The sequence below is a fragment of the Scyliorhinus torazame genome, chromosome 12 (assembly GCF_047496885.1).
Source record: "Scyliorhinus torazame isolate Kashiwa2021f chromosome 12, sScyTor2.1, whole genome shotgun sequence".
NCBI classification, from domain to species: Eukaryota; Metazoa; Chordata; class Chondrichthyes; order Carcharhiniformes; family Scyliorhinidae; genus Scyliorhinus; species Scyliorhinus torazame.
This window is the reverse complement of record NC_092718.1, coordinates 67,124,100-67,142,082: the sequence shown is the minus strand read 5'-3', so window position 1 is coordinate 67,142,082 and position 17,983 is coordinate 67,124,100. Positions and strand designations below refer to the sequence as shown.

General features: G+C 58.3%; 1 protein-coding gene across 1 annotated transcript in view; it reads left to right on the top strand.

Annotated features, from left to right (window-relative positions):
* The first annotated feature begins 8,577 nt into the window (after positions 1–8,577).
* The window catches only part of slc39a1 (solute carrier family 39 member 1), a 60,650-nt gene continuing 51,244 nt past the window's right edge, over positions 8,578–17,983 (top strand). Inside the window, exon 1 of the mRNA XM_072468825.1 lies at positions 8,578–8,719. Coding sequence (XP_072324926.1) covers positions 8,611–8,719 — 109 coding nt within the window. The 5' untranslated portion in view covers positions 8,578–8,610. The remainder of the gene's footprint in view (positions 8,720–17,983) is intronic.

Sequence of the window (17,983 nt, the reverse complement as noted above, 5' to 3'; positions counted from 1 at the left end):
GTGTGAGGTAAGTACCATATTTTATTATTAACACTAAGAAGGTAAGTAAGTGATTTTTACGCATTTTTACTTTTGTACCTTTTTCAAATTGTGTGTGTGTCAGGGGGGAAACTGAAGTGACATCACAGAAAAGCTGTGGCCTGAGTGGCTGGTTGGGATTCTACACTAAATTTAAAAAACTGAGCATTGGTAACTAATTAAACATAATTACTTAATTATAATTTAGAGGGATATCTAAGCCAGAGATTGGAGAGTACTATATTTAGCTTTCGCATTTCTATTAGAAATCTAGTGCTAGGAAACAGATAGTCAACAGTAACTTTGACATTAAAAAAAAAAAATATTCAAAAAAAATTTTTTTTTTAATTTTAATTTTAATTAATTGACGCAATGTCAGTTAGAGGGGTGCTGTGCTCTGACTGTGAGATGTGGCAGGTCCGGGAGGCTTCCAGCGTCCCGGATGGCTTCATCTACAGAAAGTGCACCCAACTGGAGCTCCTCACAGACCACATGGTTCGGTTGGAGCGGCAATTGGATGCACTTAGGAGCATGCAGGTGGCGGAAAGCGTCATAGATCGCAGTTTTGTAAATGTGGTCACACCCAAGGTGCAGGCAGAGAAATGGGTGACCACCAGAAAGGGCAGGCAGTCAGTGCAGGAATCCCCTGTGGTTGTCCCCCTCTCGAACAGATATACCGCTTTGGATACTGTCGGGGGGGATAGTCTATCAGGGGAAAACAGCAGCAGCCAGAGCAGTGGCACCACGGCTGGCTCTGATGTTCAGAAGGGAGGGTCAAAGTGCAGAAGAGTAATAGTAATAGGGGACTCTATAGTCAGGGGCACAGATAGGCGCTTCTCTGGACGTGAAAGAGACTCCAGGATGGTATGTTGCCTCCCTGGTGCCAGGGTCCAGGATGTCTCCGAACGGGTAGAGGGCATCCTGAAGGGGGAGGGCAAACAGGCAGAGGTCGTTGTACATATTGGTACTAACGACATAGGCAGGAAGGGGCATGAGGTCCTGCAGCAGGAGTTCAGGGAGCTAGGCAGAAAGTTAAAAGACAGGACCTCGAGGGTTGTAATCTCGGGATTACTCCCTGTTCCACATGCCAGTGAGGCTAGAAATAGGAAGATAGAGCAGCTAAACACGTGGCTAAACAGCTGGTGTAGGAGGGAGGGTTTCCATTATCTGGACCACTGGGAGCTCTTCCGGGGCAGGTGTGACCTGTATAAGAAGGACGGGTTGCATCTAAACCGGAGAGGCATAAACATCCTGGCCGCGAAGTTTGCTAGTGTCACACGGGAGGGTTTAAACTAGTATAGCAGGGGGGTGGGCACGGGAGCAATAGGTCAGAAGGTGAGAGCATTGAGGGAGAACTAGGGAATAGGGACAGTGTGGCTCTGAGGCAGAGCAGACAGGGAGAACACAGCGGGTCTGGTGGCCTGAAGTGCGTATGTTTTAATGCAAGAAGTATTACGGGTAAGGCAGATGAACTTAGAGCTTGGATTAGTACTTGGAACTATGATGTTGTTGCCATTACAGAGACCTGGTTGAGGGAAGGGCAGGATTGGCAGCTAAACGTTCCAGGATTTAGATGTTTCAGGCGGGATAGAGGGGGATGTAAAAGGGGAGGTGGAGTTGCGCTACTGGTTCAGGAGAATATCACAGCTGTACTGCGAGAGGACACCTCAGAGGGCAGTGAGGCTATATGGGTAGAGATCAGGAATAAGAAGGGTGCAGTCACAATGTTGGGGGTTTACTACAGGCCTCCCAACAGCCAGCAGGAGATAGAGGAGCAGATAGGTAGACAGATTTTGTAAAAGAGTAAAAACAACAGGGTTGTGGTGATGGGAGACTTCAACTTCCCCAATATTGACTGGGACTCACTTAGTGCCAGGGGCTTAGATGGGGCGGAGTTTGTAAGGAGCATCCAGGAGGGCTTCTTAAAACAATATGTAGACAGTCCAACTAGGGGAGGGGCGGTACTGGACCTGGTATTGGGGAATGAGCCCGGCCAGGTGGTAGATGTTTCAGTAGGGGAGCATTTCGGTAACAGTGACCACAATTCAGTAAGTTTTAAAGTACTGGTGGACAAGGATAAGAGTGGTCCGAGGATGAATGTGCTAAATTGGGGGAAGGCTAATTATTAACAATATTAGGCGGGAACTGAAGAACATAGATTGGGGGCGGATGTTTGAGGGCAAATCAACATCTGACATGTGGGAGGCTTTCAAGTGGCAGTTGAAAGGAATTCAGGACCGGCATGTTCCTGTGAGGAAGAAGGATAAATACGGCAATTTTCGGGAACCTTGGATGACGAGAGATATTGTAGGACTCGTCAAAAAGAAAAAGGAGGCATTTGTCAGGGCTAAAAAGGCTGGGAACAGACGAAGCCTGCGTGGAATATAAGGAAAGTAGGAAGGAACTTAAGCAAGGAGTCAGGAGGGCTAGAAGGGGTCACGAAAAGTCATTGGCAAATAGGGTTAAGGAAAATCCCAAGGCTTTTTACACGTACATAAAAAGCAAAAGGGTAGCCAGGGAAAGGGTTGGCCACTGAAGGATAGGCAAGGGAATCTATGTGTGGAGCCAGAGGAAATGGGCGAGGTACTAAATTAATACTTTGCATCAGTATTCACCAAAGAGAAGAAATTGGTAGATGTTGAGTCTGGAGAAGGGTGTGTAGATAGCCTGGGTCACATTGAGATCCAAAAAGACGAGGTGTTGGGTGTCTTAAAAAATATTAAGGTAGATAAGTCCCCAGGGCCTGATGGGATCTACCCCAGAATACTGAAGGAGGCTGGAGAGGAAATTGCTGAGGCCTTGACAGAAATCTTTGGATCCTCGCTGTCTTCAGGGGATGTCCCGGAGGACTGGAGAATAGCCAATGTTGTCCCTCTGTTTAAGAAGGGTAGCAAGGATAATCCCGGGAACTACAGGCCGGTGAGCCTTACTTCAGTGGTAGGGAAATTACTGGAGAGAATTCTTCGAGACAGGATCTACTCCCATTTGGAAGCAAATGGACATATTAGTGAGAGGCAGCACGGTTTTGTGAAGGGGAGGTCGTGTCTCACTAACTTGATAGAGTTTTTCGAGGAGGTCACTAAGATGATTGATGCAGGTAGGGCAGTGGATGTTGTCTATATGGACTTCAGTAAGGCCTTTGACAAGGTCCCTCATGGTAGACTAGTACAAAAGGTGAAGTCACACGGGATCAGGGGTGAGCTGGCAAGGTGGATACAGAACTGGCTAGGCCTTAGAAGGCAGAGAGTAGCAATGGAAGGATGCTTTTCTAATTGGAGGGCTGTGACCAGTGGTGTTCCACAGGGATCAGTGCTGGGACCTTTGCTCTTTGTAGTATATATAAATGATTTGGAGGAAAATGTAACTGGTCTGATTAGTAAGTTTGCAGATGACACAAAGGTTGGTGGAATTGCGGATAGCGATGAGGACTGTCGGAGGATACAGCAGGATTTAAATTGTTTGGAGACTTGGACGGAGAGATGACAGATGGAGTTTAATCCGGACAAATGTGAGGTAATGCATTTTGGAAGGTCTAATGCAGGTAGGGAATATACAGTGAATGGTAGAACCCTCAAGAGTATTGAAAGTCAAAGAGATCTAGGAGTACAGGTCCACAGGTCATTGAAAGGGGCAACACAGGTGGAGAAGGTAGTCAAGAAGGCATACGGCATGCTTGCCTTCATTGGCCGGGGCATTGAGTATAAGAATTGGCAAGTCATGTTGCAGCTGTATAGAACCTTAGTTAGGCCACACTTGGAGTATAGAGTTCAATTCTGGTCGCCACACTACCAGAAGGATGTGGAGGCTTTAGAGAGGGTGCAGAAGAGATTTACCAGGATGTTGCCTGGTATGGAGGGCATTAGCTATGAGGAGCGGTTGAATAAACTCGGTTTGTTCTCACTGGAACGAAGGAGGTTGAGGGGAGACCTGATAGAGGTATACAAAATTATGAGGGGCATAGACAGAGTGGATAGTCAGAGGCTTTTCCCCAGGGTAGAGGGGTCAATTACTAGGGGGCATAGGTTTAAGGTGAGAGGGGCAAGGTTTAGAGTAGATGTACGAGGCAAGTTTGTTACGCAGAGGGTAGTGGGTGCCTGGAACTCGCTACCGGAGGAGGTGGTGGAAGCAGGGACGATAGTGACATTTAAGGGGCATCTTGACAAATACATGATTAGGATGGGAATAGAGGGATACGGACCCAGGAAGTGTAGAAGATTGTAGTTTAGCCGGGCAGCATGGTCGGCGCGGGCTTGGAGGGCCGAAGGGCCTGTTCCTGTGCTGTACATTTCTTTGTTCTTTGTTCTTTGTACTGGATGGTGTCGAGCTTCTTGAGTCAAGAATGGCGCAGAACATTGTGCAGTCATCTGCCAACATCCCTACTACTCATCTTATGATGGAAGGGAAGTACTGGGGCTGGTTTAGCACAGTGGGCTAAACAGCTGGCTTGTAATGTAAAACAATGCTAGCAGCGCGGGTTCAATTCCCGTACCGGCCTCCACGAACAGGCGCCGGAATGTGGCGACTCGGGGCTTTTCACAGTAACTTCATTGAAGCTTACTTGTGACAATAACCGATTATTATTATTATACTCCTCGGGTCAGTCTTTGTGTTCTCTGCAAGTTTATTTTTGTACTGTGCCCTCTTACCCATTTTTCTTTGGTGCCAGACAGAAATGAACAGTTGCTGCAGTTCCCCCATGCGTTCCTTAAATGTTTGCCATTGTCGATCAATGTTCAATCCCAGCCTCGGGTCACTGTCCGTGTGGAGTTTGCACATTCTCCCCGTGTCTGTGTGGGTCTCACCCCCACAACCCAAAGATGTGCAGGATAGGTGGATTGGCCATGCTAAATTGCCCCTTAATTGGGGGAGAAAAAAAATTGGGTACTCTATATGTCTGAAAAAAAACAATGGTTTCATGATCATCATTAGATTTTTAATTCCAGATATTTTATTGAGTTTTAAATTCCACCTCCTGCCATGGTGAGATTTGAACCCGGGTCACCAGGTTATTATCCTGGGTCGCTGGATTACTAGTCCAGTAACAATACCACTGCACCGCCACCTCCCATATGTTTGAGGGACCAATATGGGAGGGGTCAGTGTGGGAGGGGTCCTTGTGGTCAGGGTCAATGTGGGCGCATAAATGACGCGGCTGGCGCCGCATAACAGGCGTCATCCGCGCATGCGCGGGGAGGCCGTCGGACCGGCGTCCCCGGAAATTTTGGCGGCCCAGGCGATTCTCCCAACCGGCGTGGGAGTGGAGAATCGCGCTCCCTGTCTTTCCCATTAACGAGTTGAGGTCTGGATGGAACAATGGCCAGTTGTGGGCATATAACCTATAACTCAATGCTAGCAGACCAGTATAAAGGAAGGAACATCAGAACAGATCCTTAGCGATAACCTGGGAGTCCCCCCAGGCACAACCATCGCAAGAAGAAAGGACCCTGGGTTTTGAACCCAGAGAAGACATCCACATCAAGTGATCGTAGCCTACCAGCCTCCTTCACTAAAACCCAAAGCTCAGCAATGCTTCGTCGAGTAAGAGAAATGTGGATAAAAGTGCGTTAAACCGTGAACCTGTTTTGTCCTTTGTTCATCTCGCAAATAAGGGCACCTGGGTAAAACTTTAAGTAAACTGGTCAAAAGTATCTGAGGTTTTACAGATACAACACACAACAGAGGGGAAGGTGTACTGGCTGGAACCCATAAACCACCAGAGTGAGGGTGGTCCCCATGATATTTAGTCAGTCCCCTGTATAAGTGGCGAAACGAGCCGCTGTGTCAGCCAAAGACAAAGTATGAACTCCTCGTTTGATAAGATCAATAGTGCTCTGCACCACCACAGAAACAGCCGCTCCCGTATCTGGTCCATTTGAGCATATGACCATTCACTTGTATCAGAATATGGGCCACACGTGGTGCTGCCATACAGTTCGGCTGCATCTCAGCCTCATCCACTGCCTCTTCTAGGTCATTCAGATGGTCGAATGATAGCGTATCCGGCGCGCCGGGTAAGCGAGACTCCGGATCACCCCTGTTGCTGACTTTCCGTTGGTTCAATTGCTCTGTTTTATTACCTTTGCTCTCGAGTCGCCAGGTATCTTTATGATACCGCCACGAGGTTCAAGTCCAAGTAATGATCAATAACTCAATACACTGATTAGTAAGATTCAAATCAAAGCACATTTATTATACACAGTAATCGCTACTCATGCACAAATTCTCCGTCTAAGCTACTTCTACAACTAACAGGCCTATACTTAACTTCGGACTGGCCCACCAGGTCAGGGGAACAAATGGCCTTTCGTTCGGGTTCTGAGACTGCGGGATTCAAAGTTGGTACGGATTGGTAGCTTAGAGCGCCTATCTCATAGCGAGCGTTGAATTAAGACTTACTTCTGTCGGTGGTCACTGCACCGGTCACGGTCAATGTTGGTTCGTGTTGCTGGGTGACCCGGGCAGGACAAAGAGAGAGAGATTTGAACTTGGGGCTTAACTCTTATAGTCCCCAGGGGCTTCCTGCCTTTCGGGGCGGACCCTGTACCTGGTCCCAAGTGATTGGACTTTGTCCCAATCACTTGGTTTGATTTCTCCAATACTGGAGCGGTTCCCTGATCGATGGGCGGTTTGAGGTGTTCGTTCATCTCCTTTGTGTTGGCTCCTGCTGGCACCGGGGAGTCTGGCTTAGTTTTGAGTGTCCCAAATGTTGCTATTGTCCCCGGGGATTGCTCATTAGTATGTAGATGGCTGCTACATTATTATGCTGATGGTCGCTGGTATCGATGTTGTCCAGCCTTTTGCAGAGTTTTAATACACAGCAAACCTGCACCTGCCGGTTTCTGTCTTTGTTGACTGACTTTCCCATCAGCCTTTGCCGTTCGCCATTTTAAATCGGGAGTTGGCCAATTTAGGTGGCTACACCCCGAACGTGTGCACTCCACAGGCCGTCAACAATAGGACCGTCTTGGGGCAGCATGGTGGCGCAGTGGTTAGCACTGCTGCCTCACGGTGCCGAAGTCCCGTGTTCGTTCCCAGCCCCGGGTCACTGTCCGTGTGGAGTTTGCATATTCTCCCCGTGCCTGCGTGGGTTTCACCCCCACAATCCAAAGATGTGTAGGGTGGTGGATTGGCCACACTAAATTGCCCGTAAATTGGAAATTTAAAAAAAATGTAAAAACAAAAAAAAACAGTATGACCACCTGTCGCTCGGTCTCTGTGATATTGTTGGCCCAGAAGAAATAACACATTCGTTCAATGTACTGGTTCCAGTCTTCAGCACCGTTAAATGTATCTAACCATCCAAACAGAAAGTAGTCTTACAACACCAGGTTAAAGTCCAAGAGGTTTGTTTCGAATCACTAGCTTTCGGAGCGCTGCTCCTTCCTCAGGTGAATCCAAACAGAGGCATTGCTTCAAAGAAATCGGAACCTGGATCCAGAAAATCGGGGATGTGACTCAGTCCAGTAGGTCGCAGCATCAAGAGCAAACCAGTTTATTCCTTGTCGCCAGTTTAATAAGGACACGGAGAGTCCACACCGAGTAAAATAAGAAACAAAGTTATATTTAAAAAACGATCTGTTCATTACCCAGTAGATCCCTTTCGAGTTTCTATTCTGGTCGGTGCCTTACTGGCCAACCTTTGCTAAATGTATTAAGTGATACCCTACCCCTGGTGGGGGAGCTCATACTCTGCATGGAGCACGGGGAAGGCAAGCATTCCCGCCCCGCAGGTCCCGTGTGGGATATTAAAGATGGATAGGGGGGAGCAAGGTCAGTGTGGAGGGGGAGAGGTCAGTGGAGGGGAGAGGTCAGTGGAGGGGAGAGGTCAGTGAGGGGGGGGGTCACTGGGGGCGGGGGAGGAGTAAATGGGAGTGGGGTCAGAGGGGCATGGGCCAGAGGAGGACAGTGGGAGGAGGGCAGTGGGAGGAGGGCAGTGGGGGGAGGGGACAGGGAGGGATTAGAGGGGGAGGGGTTTTCATAGAATTTACAGTGCAGAAGGAGGCCATTCGGCCCATCGAGTCTGGACCAGCTCTTGGAAAGAGCACCCTACCCAAGGTCAACACCTCCACCCTATCCCCATAACCCAGTAACCCCACCCAACAGTGGTGGAGGGGTTGTGGGGAGTGTAGAGGTCAGTGGGGGAAGAGCTCATTGGGGGAGGGGTTGTGGGAAGGGGAAGAGGTTGTTGGGGGAGCCATGCAGATGGGATCAGGGGGAGGGAGTCAGTGGGGGGAAAGGTCAGTGTGGGAGAGTCAAGGGGAGGAAATCAAGGGGAGGGGGTCAATGGGGGAGAGGTCAATTGGGAAGGGGTCAGGTGAGGGAGGGGTCAGGGGGAGGGTGTCAGTGGGAGAGGGGTCAATGCGTGGGGGGAAAGAGTCAGTGTGGAATTGTCAGTGGGTGGAGGGGGAGGGTCAGCGGGTGGGGTCAGAGGGAGGTGTCATGGTGATGAAGGGTAAGTGGAGGGAAGGGAAGAGTTAGTGGGGAGGGGTGTCAGTGGAGGGAGGGGGCGGGGTCAGTGGAGGGAGGGGGCGGGGTCAGTGGAGGGAGGGGTCAGTGAGGGAAAGGGGTCACTGTCCTCCCTGCCATTCCGGGATGGAGCTGCTCATGGTCCGGATCGCCTGCCTGGCCGCCCTGGCGCTGCTGCCCGCGATTTGCGGACTCCTCCCGGTGTTTGGCCGCTACAGGCTGGCAGCAGCAACAGGTGAGTGGCCGGCCGCTGGACTCAAGAGTCCAGAAGCCTCGCCTGAAGTTCACTCACTTTCGCGGTTGCATTGTGTGGAAAATTTACTTGCTTCCACACACATGGGTCAGGAAGAGTTGATGAACAATCTCTGTAACTCACCCCTCTCTCTGTGTCCCGCACCCCCCTCTCTGTGTCCCGCACCCCCCTCTCTGTGTCCCGCACCCCCCTCTCTGTGTCCCGCACCCCCCTCTCTGTGTCCCGCACCCCCCTCTCTGTGTCCCGCACCCCCCTCTCTGTGTCCCGCACCCCCCTCTCTGTGTCCCGCACCCCCCTCTCTGTGTCCCGCACCCCCCTCTCTGTGTCCCGCACCCCCCTCTCTGTGTCCCGCACCCCCCTCTCTGTGTCCCGCACCCCCCTCTCTGTGTCCCGCACCCCCCTCTCTGTGTCCCGCACCCCCCTCTCTGTGTCCCGCACCCCCCTCTCTGTGTCCCGCACCCCCCTCTCTGTGTCCCGCATCCCCCTCTCTGTGTCCCGCACCCCCCTCTCTGTGTCCCGCACCCCCCTCTCTGTGTCCCGCACCCCCCTCTCTGTGTCCCGCACCCCCCTCTCTGTGTCCCGCACCCCCCTCTCTGTGTCCCGCACCCCCCTCTCTGTGTCCCGCACCCCCCTCTCTGTGTCCCGCACCCCCCTCTCTGTGTCCCGCACCCCCCTCTCTGTGTCCCGCACCCCCCTCTCTGTGTCCCGCACCCCCCTCTCTGTGTCCCGCACCCCCCTCTCTGTGTCCCGCACCCCCCTCTCTGTGTCCCGCACCCCCCTCTCTGTGTCCCGCACCCCCCTCTCTGTGTCCCGCACCCCCCTCTCTGTGTCCCGCACCCCCCTCTCTGTGTCCCGCACCCCCCTCTCTGTGTCCCGCACCCCCCTCTCTGTGTCCCGCACCCCCCTCTCTGTGTCCCGCACCCCCCTCTCTGTGTCCCGCACCCCCCTCTCTGTGTCCCGCACCCCCCTCTCTGTGTCCCGCACCCCCCTCTCTGTGTCCCGCACCCCCCTCTCTGTGTCCCGCACCCCCCTCTCTGTGTCCCGCACCCCCCTCTCTGTGTCCCGCACCCCCCTCTCTGTGTCCCGCACCCCCCTCTCTGTGTCCCGCACCCCCCTCTCTGTGTCCCGCACCCCCCTCTCTGTGTCCCGCACCCCCCTCTCTGTGTCCCGCACCCCCCTCTCTGTGTCCCGCACCCCCCTCTCTGTGTCCCGCACCCCCCTCTCTGTGTCCCGCACCCCCCTCTCTGTGTCCCGCACCCCCCTCTCTGTGTCCCGCACCCCCCTCTCTGTGTCCCGCACCCCCCTCTCTGTGTCCCGCACCCCCCTCTCTGTGTCCCGCACCCCCCTCTCTGTGTCCCGCACCCCCCTCTCTGTGTCCCGCACCCCCCTCTCTGTGTCCCGCACCCCCCTCTCTGTGTCCCGCACCCCCCTCTCTGTGTCCCGCACCCCCCTCTCTGTGTCCCGCACCCCCCTCTCTGTGTCCCGCACCCCCCTCTCTGTGTCCCGCACCCCCCTCTCTGTGTCCCGCACCCCCCTCTCTGTGTCCCGCACCCCCCTCTCTGTGTCCCGCACCCCCCTCTCTGTGTCCCGCACCCCCCTCTCTGTGTCCCGCACCCCCCTCTCTGTGTCCCGCACCCCCCTCTCTGTGTCCCGCACCCCCCTCTCTGTGTCCCGCACCCCCCTCTCTGTGTCCCGCACCCCCCCTCTCTGTGTCCCGCACCCCCCTCTCTGTGTCCCGCACCCCCCCCTCTGTGTCCCGCACCCCCCCCTCTGTGTCCCGCACCCCCCCTCTGTGTCCCGCACCCCCCCTCTGTGTCCCGCACCCCCCCTCTGTGTCCCGCACCCCCCCTCTGTGTCCCGCACCCCCCCTCTGTGTCCCGCACCCCCCCTCTGTGTCCCGCACCCCCCCTCTGTGTCCCGCACCCCCCCTCTGTGTCCCGCACCCCCCCTCTGTGTCCCGCACCCCCCCTCTGTGTCCCGCACCCCCCCTCTGTGTCCCGCACCCCCCCTCTGTGTCCCGCACCCCCCCTCTGTGTCCCGCACCCCCCCTCTGTGTCCCGCACCCCCCCTCTGTGTCCCGCACCCCCCCTCTGTGTCCCGCACCCCCCCTCTGTGTCCCGCACCCCCCCTCTGTGTCCCGCACCCCCCCTCTGTGTCCCGCACCCCCCCTCTGTGTCCCGCACCCCCCCTCTGTGTCCCGCACCCCCCCTCTGTGTCCCGCACCCCCCCTCTGTGTCCCGCACCCCCCCTCTGTGTCCCGCACCCCCCCTCTGTGTCCCGCACCCCCCCTCTGTGTCCCGCACCCCCCCTCTGTGTCCCGCACCCCCCCTCTGTGTCCCGCACCCCCCCTCTGTGTCCCGCACCCCCCCTCTGTGTCCCGCACCCCCCCTCTGTGTCCCGCACCCCCCCTCTGTGTCCCGCACCCCCCCTCTGTGTCCCGCACCCCCCCTCTGTGTCCCGCACCCCCCCTCTGTGTCCCGCACCCCCCCTCTGTGTCCCGCACCCCCCCTCTGTGTCCCGCACCCCCCCTCTGTGTCCCGCACCCCCCCTCTGTGTCCCGCACCCCCCCTCTGTGTCCCGCACCCCCCCTCTGTGTCCCGCACCCCCCCTCTGTGTCCCGCACCCCCCCTCTGTGTCCCGCACCCCCCCTCTGTGTCCCGCACCCCCCCTCTGTGTCCCGCACCCCCCCTCTGTGTCCCGCACCCCCCCTCTGTGTCCCGCACCCCCCCTCTGTGTCCCGCACCCCCCCTCTGTGTCCCGCACCCCCCCTCTGTGTCCCGCACCCCCCCTCTGTGTCCCGCACCCCCCCTCTGTGTCCCGCACCCCCCCTCTGTGTCCCGCACCCCCCCTCTGTGTCCCGCACCCCCCCTCTGTGTCCCGCACCCCCCCTCTGTGTCCCGCACCCCCCCTCTGTGTCCCGCACCCCCCCTCTGTGTCCCGCACCCCCCCTCTGTGTCCCGCACCCCCCCTCTGTGTCCCGCACCCCCCCCTCTGTGTCCCGCACCCCCCCTCTGTGTCCCGCACCCCCCCTCTGTGTCCCGCACCCCCCCTCTGTGTCCCGCACCCCCCCTCTGTGTCCCGCACCCCCCCTCTGTGTCCCGCACCCCCCCTCTGTGTCCCGCACCCCCCCTCTGTGTCCCGCACCCCCCCTCTGTGGTCCCGCACCCCCCCTCTGTGTCCCGCACCCCCCCTCTGTGTCCCGCACCCCCCCTCTGTGTCCCGCACCCCCCCTCTGTGTCCCGCACCCCCCCTCTGTGTCCCGCACCCCCCCTCTGTGTCCCGCACCCCCCCTCTGTGTCCCGCACCCCCCCTCTGTGTCCCGCACCCCCCCTCTGTGTCCCGCACCCCCCCTCTGTGTCCCGCACCCCCCCTCTGTGTCCCGCACCCCCCCTCTGTGTCCCGCACCCCCCCTCTGTGTCCCGCACCCCCCCTCTGTGTCCCGCACCCCCCCTCTGTGTCCCGCACCCCCCCTCTGTGTCCCGCACCCCCCCTCTGTGTCCCGCACCCCCCCTCTGTGTCCCGCACCCCCCCTCTGTGTCCCGCACCCCCCCTCTGTGTCCCGCACCCCCCCTCTGTGTCCCGCACCCCCCCTCTGTGTCCCGCACCCCCCCTCTGTGTCCCGCACCCCCCCTCTGTGTCCCGCACCCCCCCTCTGTGTCCCGCACCCCCCCTCTGTGTCCCGCACCCCCCCTCTGTGTCCCGCACCCCCCCTCTGTGTCCCGCACCCCCCCTCTGTGTCCCGCACCCCCCCTCTGTGTCCCGCACCCCCCCTCTGTGTCCCGCACCCCCCCTCTGTGTCCCGCACCCCCCCTCTGTGTCCCGCACCCCCCCTCTGTGTCCCGCACCCCCCCTCTGTGTCCCGCACCCCCCCTCTGTGTCCCGCACCCCCCCTCTGTGTCCCGCACCCCCCCTCTGTGTCCCGCACCCCCCCTCTGTGTCCCGCACCCCCCCTCTGTGTCCCGCACCCCCCCTCTGTGTCCCGCACCCCCCTCTGTGTCCCGCACCCCCCCTCTGTGTCCCGCACCCCCCCTCTGTGTCCCGCACCCCCCCTCTGTGTCCCGCACCCCCCCTCTGTGTCCCGCACCCCCCCTCTGTGTCCCGCACCCCCCCTCTGTGTCCCGCACCCCCCCCTCTGTGTCCCGCACCCCCCCTCTGTGTCCCGCACCCCCCCTCTGTGTCCCGCACCCCCCCTCTGTGTCCCGCACCCCCCCTCTGTGTCCCGCACCCCCCCTCTGTGTCCCGCACCCCCCCTCTGTGTCCCGCACCCCCCCTCTGTGTCCCGCACCCCCCCTCTGTGTCCCGCACCCCCCCTCTGTGTCCCGCACCCCCCCTCTGTGTCCCGCACCCCCCCTCTGTGTCCCGCACCCCCCCTCTGTGTCCCGCACCCCCCCTCTGTGTCCCGCACCCCCCCTCTGTGTCCCGCACCCCCCCTCTGTGTCCCGCACCCCCCCTCTGTGTCCCGCACCCCCCCTCTGTGTCCCGCACCCCCCCCCTGTGTCCCGCACCCCCCCCCTGTGTCCCGCACCCCCCCCTCTGTCTCCCGCACCCCTCTCTGTGTGTTACCCCCCCCGTAGCTCACCCCCCCTCCCGTAGCTCACCCCCCCTCCCGTAGCTCACCCCCCCTCCCGTAGCTCACCCCCTCCCGTAGATCACCCCCTCCCGTAACTCACCCCCTCCCGTAACTCACCCCCTCCCCGCAGTAACTCACCCCCTCCCCGCAGTAACTCACCCCCTCCCCGCTGTAACTCACCCCCTCTCCGCTGTAACTCACCCCCTCCCCGCTGTAACTCACCCCCTCCCCGCTGTAACTCGCCCCCTCCCCGCTGTAACTCGCCCCCTCTCCGCTGTAACTCGCCCCCTCTCCGCTGTAACTCGCCCCCTCCCCGCTGTAACTCGCCCCCTCCCCGCTGTAACTCGCCCCCTCCCCGCTGTAACTCGCCCCCTCCCCGCTGTAACTCGCCCCCTCCCCGCTGTAACTCGCCCCCTCCCCGCTGTAACTCGCCCCCTCCCCGCTGTAACTCGCCCCCTCCCCGCTGTAACTCCCCCCCCCCCCCGCTGTAACTCTTTCCCCCCCCCCCGTTGTAACTCTTTCCCCCCCCCCCGTTGTAACTCTTTCCCCCCCCCCCGCTGTAACTCTTCCCCCCCCCCCCGCTGTAACTCTTCCCCCCCCCCGCTGTAACTCTTTCCCCCCCCTGCTGTAACTCTTTCCCCCCCCCCCCGCTGTAACTCTTTCCCCCCCCCCCCGCTGTAACTCTTTCCCACCCCCCGCTGTAACTCTTTCCCCCCCCCCCCCCCCCGCTGTAACTCTTTCCCCCCCCCCCCCCTGCTGTAACTCCCCCCCCCCCCCCCCTGCTGTAACTCACCCCCCCTCTATCAGAACTGGAATGCTTCACTTCGCTGCTCTAAGCCAAACACTAAGCAAATTGGAGGAAAGCATTTCTGGATGAAAGGTGTTGGGAGTTAGAGGGCGTACAGTGTGTGTGAAAGGAGAGGGAGTTGATGGGGTTCAATGTGTGTGAAAGAGAGCGAATTAGATGGGGAACAATGTGTATGAAAGCTGTTGGGAGTTAGATGGGGTACAGTGTGTGTGAAAGGGGGAAATTAGATTCCCATAAGATTCGGCGATGCAGACTTGGGGAAGGTCCTCGATGCGGTGGAGGCCAGGAGAGATGTCCTGTTCCCCCGAGGGTCCCGGAGGGTGAGCCACAGGGCAGTCAGCACAGCCTGGGACGAGGTGGTGGCGGCCGGAAGCTTGGTGAGTGTGGCCTCCAGTGTCATAAGGAGGTCAATGACCTGTACAAGGCAGCATGTGTGAGTTTACACCAGCCCCCACCCCCCTCTCCACCGAGAACTTTCCGGCCCCATACGAGCATCCACCCCACCGTCCCCAACCCTCTACGCAGCCCCTCCCTTCACCCCCACCTCCCCTCAACCCTCCCTTCTCACTCCCTCCTATCACTGTGAACCATATATGGGACTAATGATGACCCCGCTGTGTCTCCGCAGGAGGAGCTCTCCCGCAATCGCCGGGGGAGGCCACAAGCTGGCGAAGGCGTGCCAGACATACAAATCCTCACCACCTTTCGAGGAATGGGCCCTGGAGGTGACGGGGGTGGCCGAGGATAGAGCGGTCACCAACACGGAGGTTGGTGGAAGCTGCAGAGGTGTGGATCCACCGGGCTCCACCCAGAGGACCTGTCAAACTGAGTTGTTATTGCCATACAGACTAACCCATCCTTCCCACTGACCACATATCGTTTCTCCAGCCGACGGTGCTGGCCGATCCAGGGTGACACCCTCTCCTGCCTCCCAGGAGAACCCACTCGGAGGAGAGCTCCGAGGATGACACCAACGATACTGTCAACCCCACCCTCCGCCAGTGCAGATACAAACCCCTCGGTGAGAAACATTAGTGGTCAGGCTTCTGGGGCACATTCTGGTGAGCATCACACTGCTGCTGATGTACATCAGGTGGAGGCAGGAACCCCCAAGTGAGACAGCAGTCGGAGGTCTGTTGGAGCCCAGGACCCAGCTGTGTCCCAGCCTGATGCTGAGCCTGTGGAGCCTGATGCTGAGCCTGTGGATGAGTCATCGCAGAGCTGATGGAGACATTAGGGAGCAGCCAGAACATTCAGAGGGAGATTTCAGCGACACTCCAGCAGGTCCATAGCCGATTGGAGGAGTCTGAGAAGCTACGGGGGCCAGGAGATGTCATCGGCAAGGAGTGGCACCGAGGCCAACACGGCATGTGTGGCGACAGCAGTGCAGAGCCTGGTGGGTGATGTCTACATCATTAGTGAAGGTACCCAAGTGTCGCTCAGTCGGTGACGGCCATTGCTGAGGGTCTCGGTAGACTGTCCGACTCGCTGGGGGAAGTGACCCAATACCAGGCCGACCTTGATGAGGTGATGCAGGGCATGTCCCATTCTCAGATGGGAATGGTCAAGGCACTGTGGAGCTTGTCCCAATCGCAGGTGCGCATTGCCGAGGTGCTGCAGAGCCTGTCCCAATCACTGAGGAACATCGCTGAGGACGTTGGCACGCTGGTGCAGAGATCGGGAGACTGTCAGAGTTGGCAGAGCCAGATGATGCAGGGGCCAGCCGGGCTTGAACCAGCTGCCTCTCCATCCCGAGGTGAACCCAGGGCCCGAGAGGCACTGACCGGGAGGACGCTGAGTGCCAACCCGGACCCGTCCCTTGGAGTGGGGATGGTGGCCATCAGCTCTCCCGAGTTCCAGCCCTCTAACGAGGCCGGATCTCGAGGTTCGCACACGGGACAGGGTGGCACGGCTGTGCTTGTGCCGTCGACTAGTGCGCCGGGCCATCCGGCCGCAGTGGACGCCCGCCGGGGCGTCGAAGGCCACAGGATGAGGTAAGCAGCTGGCTGCCTCCACCTCTGGTATGCATCCTGGGGGGACACCTCAACATAGCAGTAGAGCTCGGAAGGCCAAGCACATCGAGGATCATTGGGGCACCTGGGGAGAGTGGGGAATTGTTGGACATCGGTTACACATTGAAACCCTTGAGCACAACCAGTATGACGCTTCTGTCACTTTGTTCTGCTAAGCGGGCTGACCTCAACCCTTGGTCCATCTCTCCAGGCTTCTCTTCTGCCCTCCTGCCCCGGGCGCACTGTGTGCAGGTGATGGGTGTGAGCGAGCACTCAGCAGAGAGGCAGGGGTCAGACTATGGCATAGATTGGGGAGCACTTGCGCTCAGCTCTCTGCGGATTATCATCACCACCCCCATGTCCTCGACAGTGACCCGCTAACACTGCTGACACAGTCCCAGCAACCTGTAGTGATGTGACACAGACCCTAGGAGGGTAGGGGGGTGGGTAAGGTATCGATGACGGACCGGCCACGTCCTAAGTGAAGCAGGCGAGTGTGAGGGTCTCACTGGCTCCCCCCGGGCTTGCCAGACCCTTACTGCTGCCGCCTGTCCTGCAGCCTCCAACTGCTTCTCCAGTTCCTCCTTGGGATTGTCCTCCAGCCTCTGCTGGTCCGGCGCCGCCTCATCATTCTCATCCTCCTCGAAGGTGGCCACATGTTCCTCATCACCAACCTCCAGCACGTCACCCCGCTGCTGTGCCAGATTTTGGAGGACAAAGTAGACCACGACAAAGCGGGCAACCCTCCAGGCCGTGTACTGCAATGCCCCACAGGAGTGGTTGAGGCATCGGAACCACATTTTGAGCAGACCGATGCACCGCTCAATGACGCCCCAAGTGGCCACGTGGACCTTGTTGTATCGGGTCTCTGCTTTGGTATCCGGCCTCCAGACGGGCATCATTAGCCAGGTCCTCAGCGGGTACCCGTTCTCCCCCAAAAGCCAGCCGCCCATCTTGGGATGGTCCCCGGAGAGGCCTGGGAGACCGACTGCCCAGGAGTACCTGTCGTGGAGACTCCCTGAGAAGCATGCACACAAGTGCATGATCCTCATGTAGTGGTCACACACGAGCTGAATGTTCAGGGTGTGGAACCGCTTCCTGTTAACGTAGAGCACTCCCAGATGGCCTGGTGAGGGCAAGGCAACATGCGTGCAGTCTATCAGCCCCTGAACCTGGAGCATCCCGGTGACGGTGGAGAATCCTGCTACCTGGGCACCTTGTTGGGTTGGTCCGTGTTAAAGTTTAGATAGTTTTCCGCCCGGGCAAACAGGGCATCCATGACCTGTCAGGTGCACCTGTGGCCTACAAAATCCCCGCCCGAGCCCTGGAAGGATCCTGAGGTGTAAAGTTTCGCAGCTGCAGTGACTTTGACGTCCACCTGGATGGGGTTTCCTCCTCCACATGGTGCCAAGTCCGTGAGGACATGGCACAGGTATCGCACCATCTCCTTGTTGAGGTGGAGCCTCGTGCATCACGCGCTGTCCATTATCTATTCAATCGACCAGTGACACCTGTATACCCTGGGCTGTCGCGGGGCTCCCCCTCTGGGTCCCTCCCTGGCTTGATAGGTGGCCAGGTCCTCTGGGTGTGGGTGGGATCTGGCATCTGCTGTTGCCAACGTTGCCGGTGTCTGGCTGCCCGGTCTAGCAGCAGCACCGCCTAGGGCAGGTTTTGCGGGATCCAAAATACCATCCACACTGTTCAATATATGTAAGGAATTGGGAGAGGGTGTTAGACTGACAAACAGCGGTGGCTCCCACCCCGGGATACTTCCTTCCTCCATTGAACCCCGTTCCCACACCCGGAACGCCCTGCCCTCGCACACCTAGCCGCAGCAGGCTCCCCTCATCGGACCC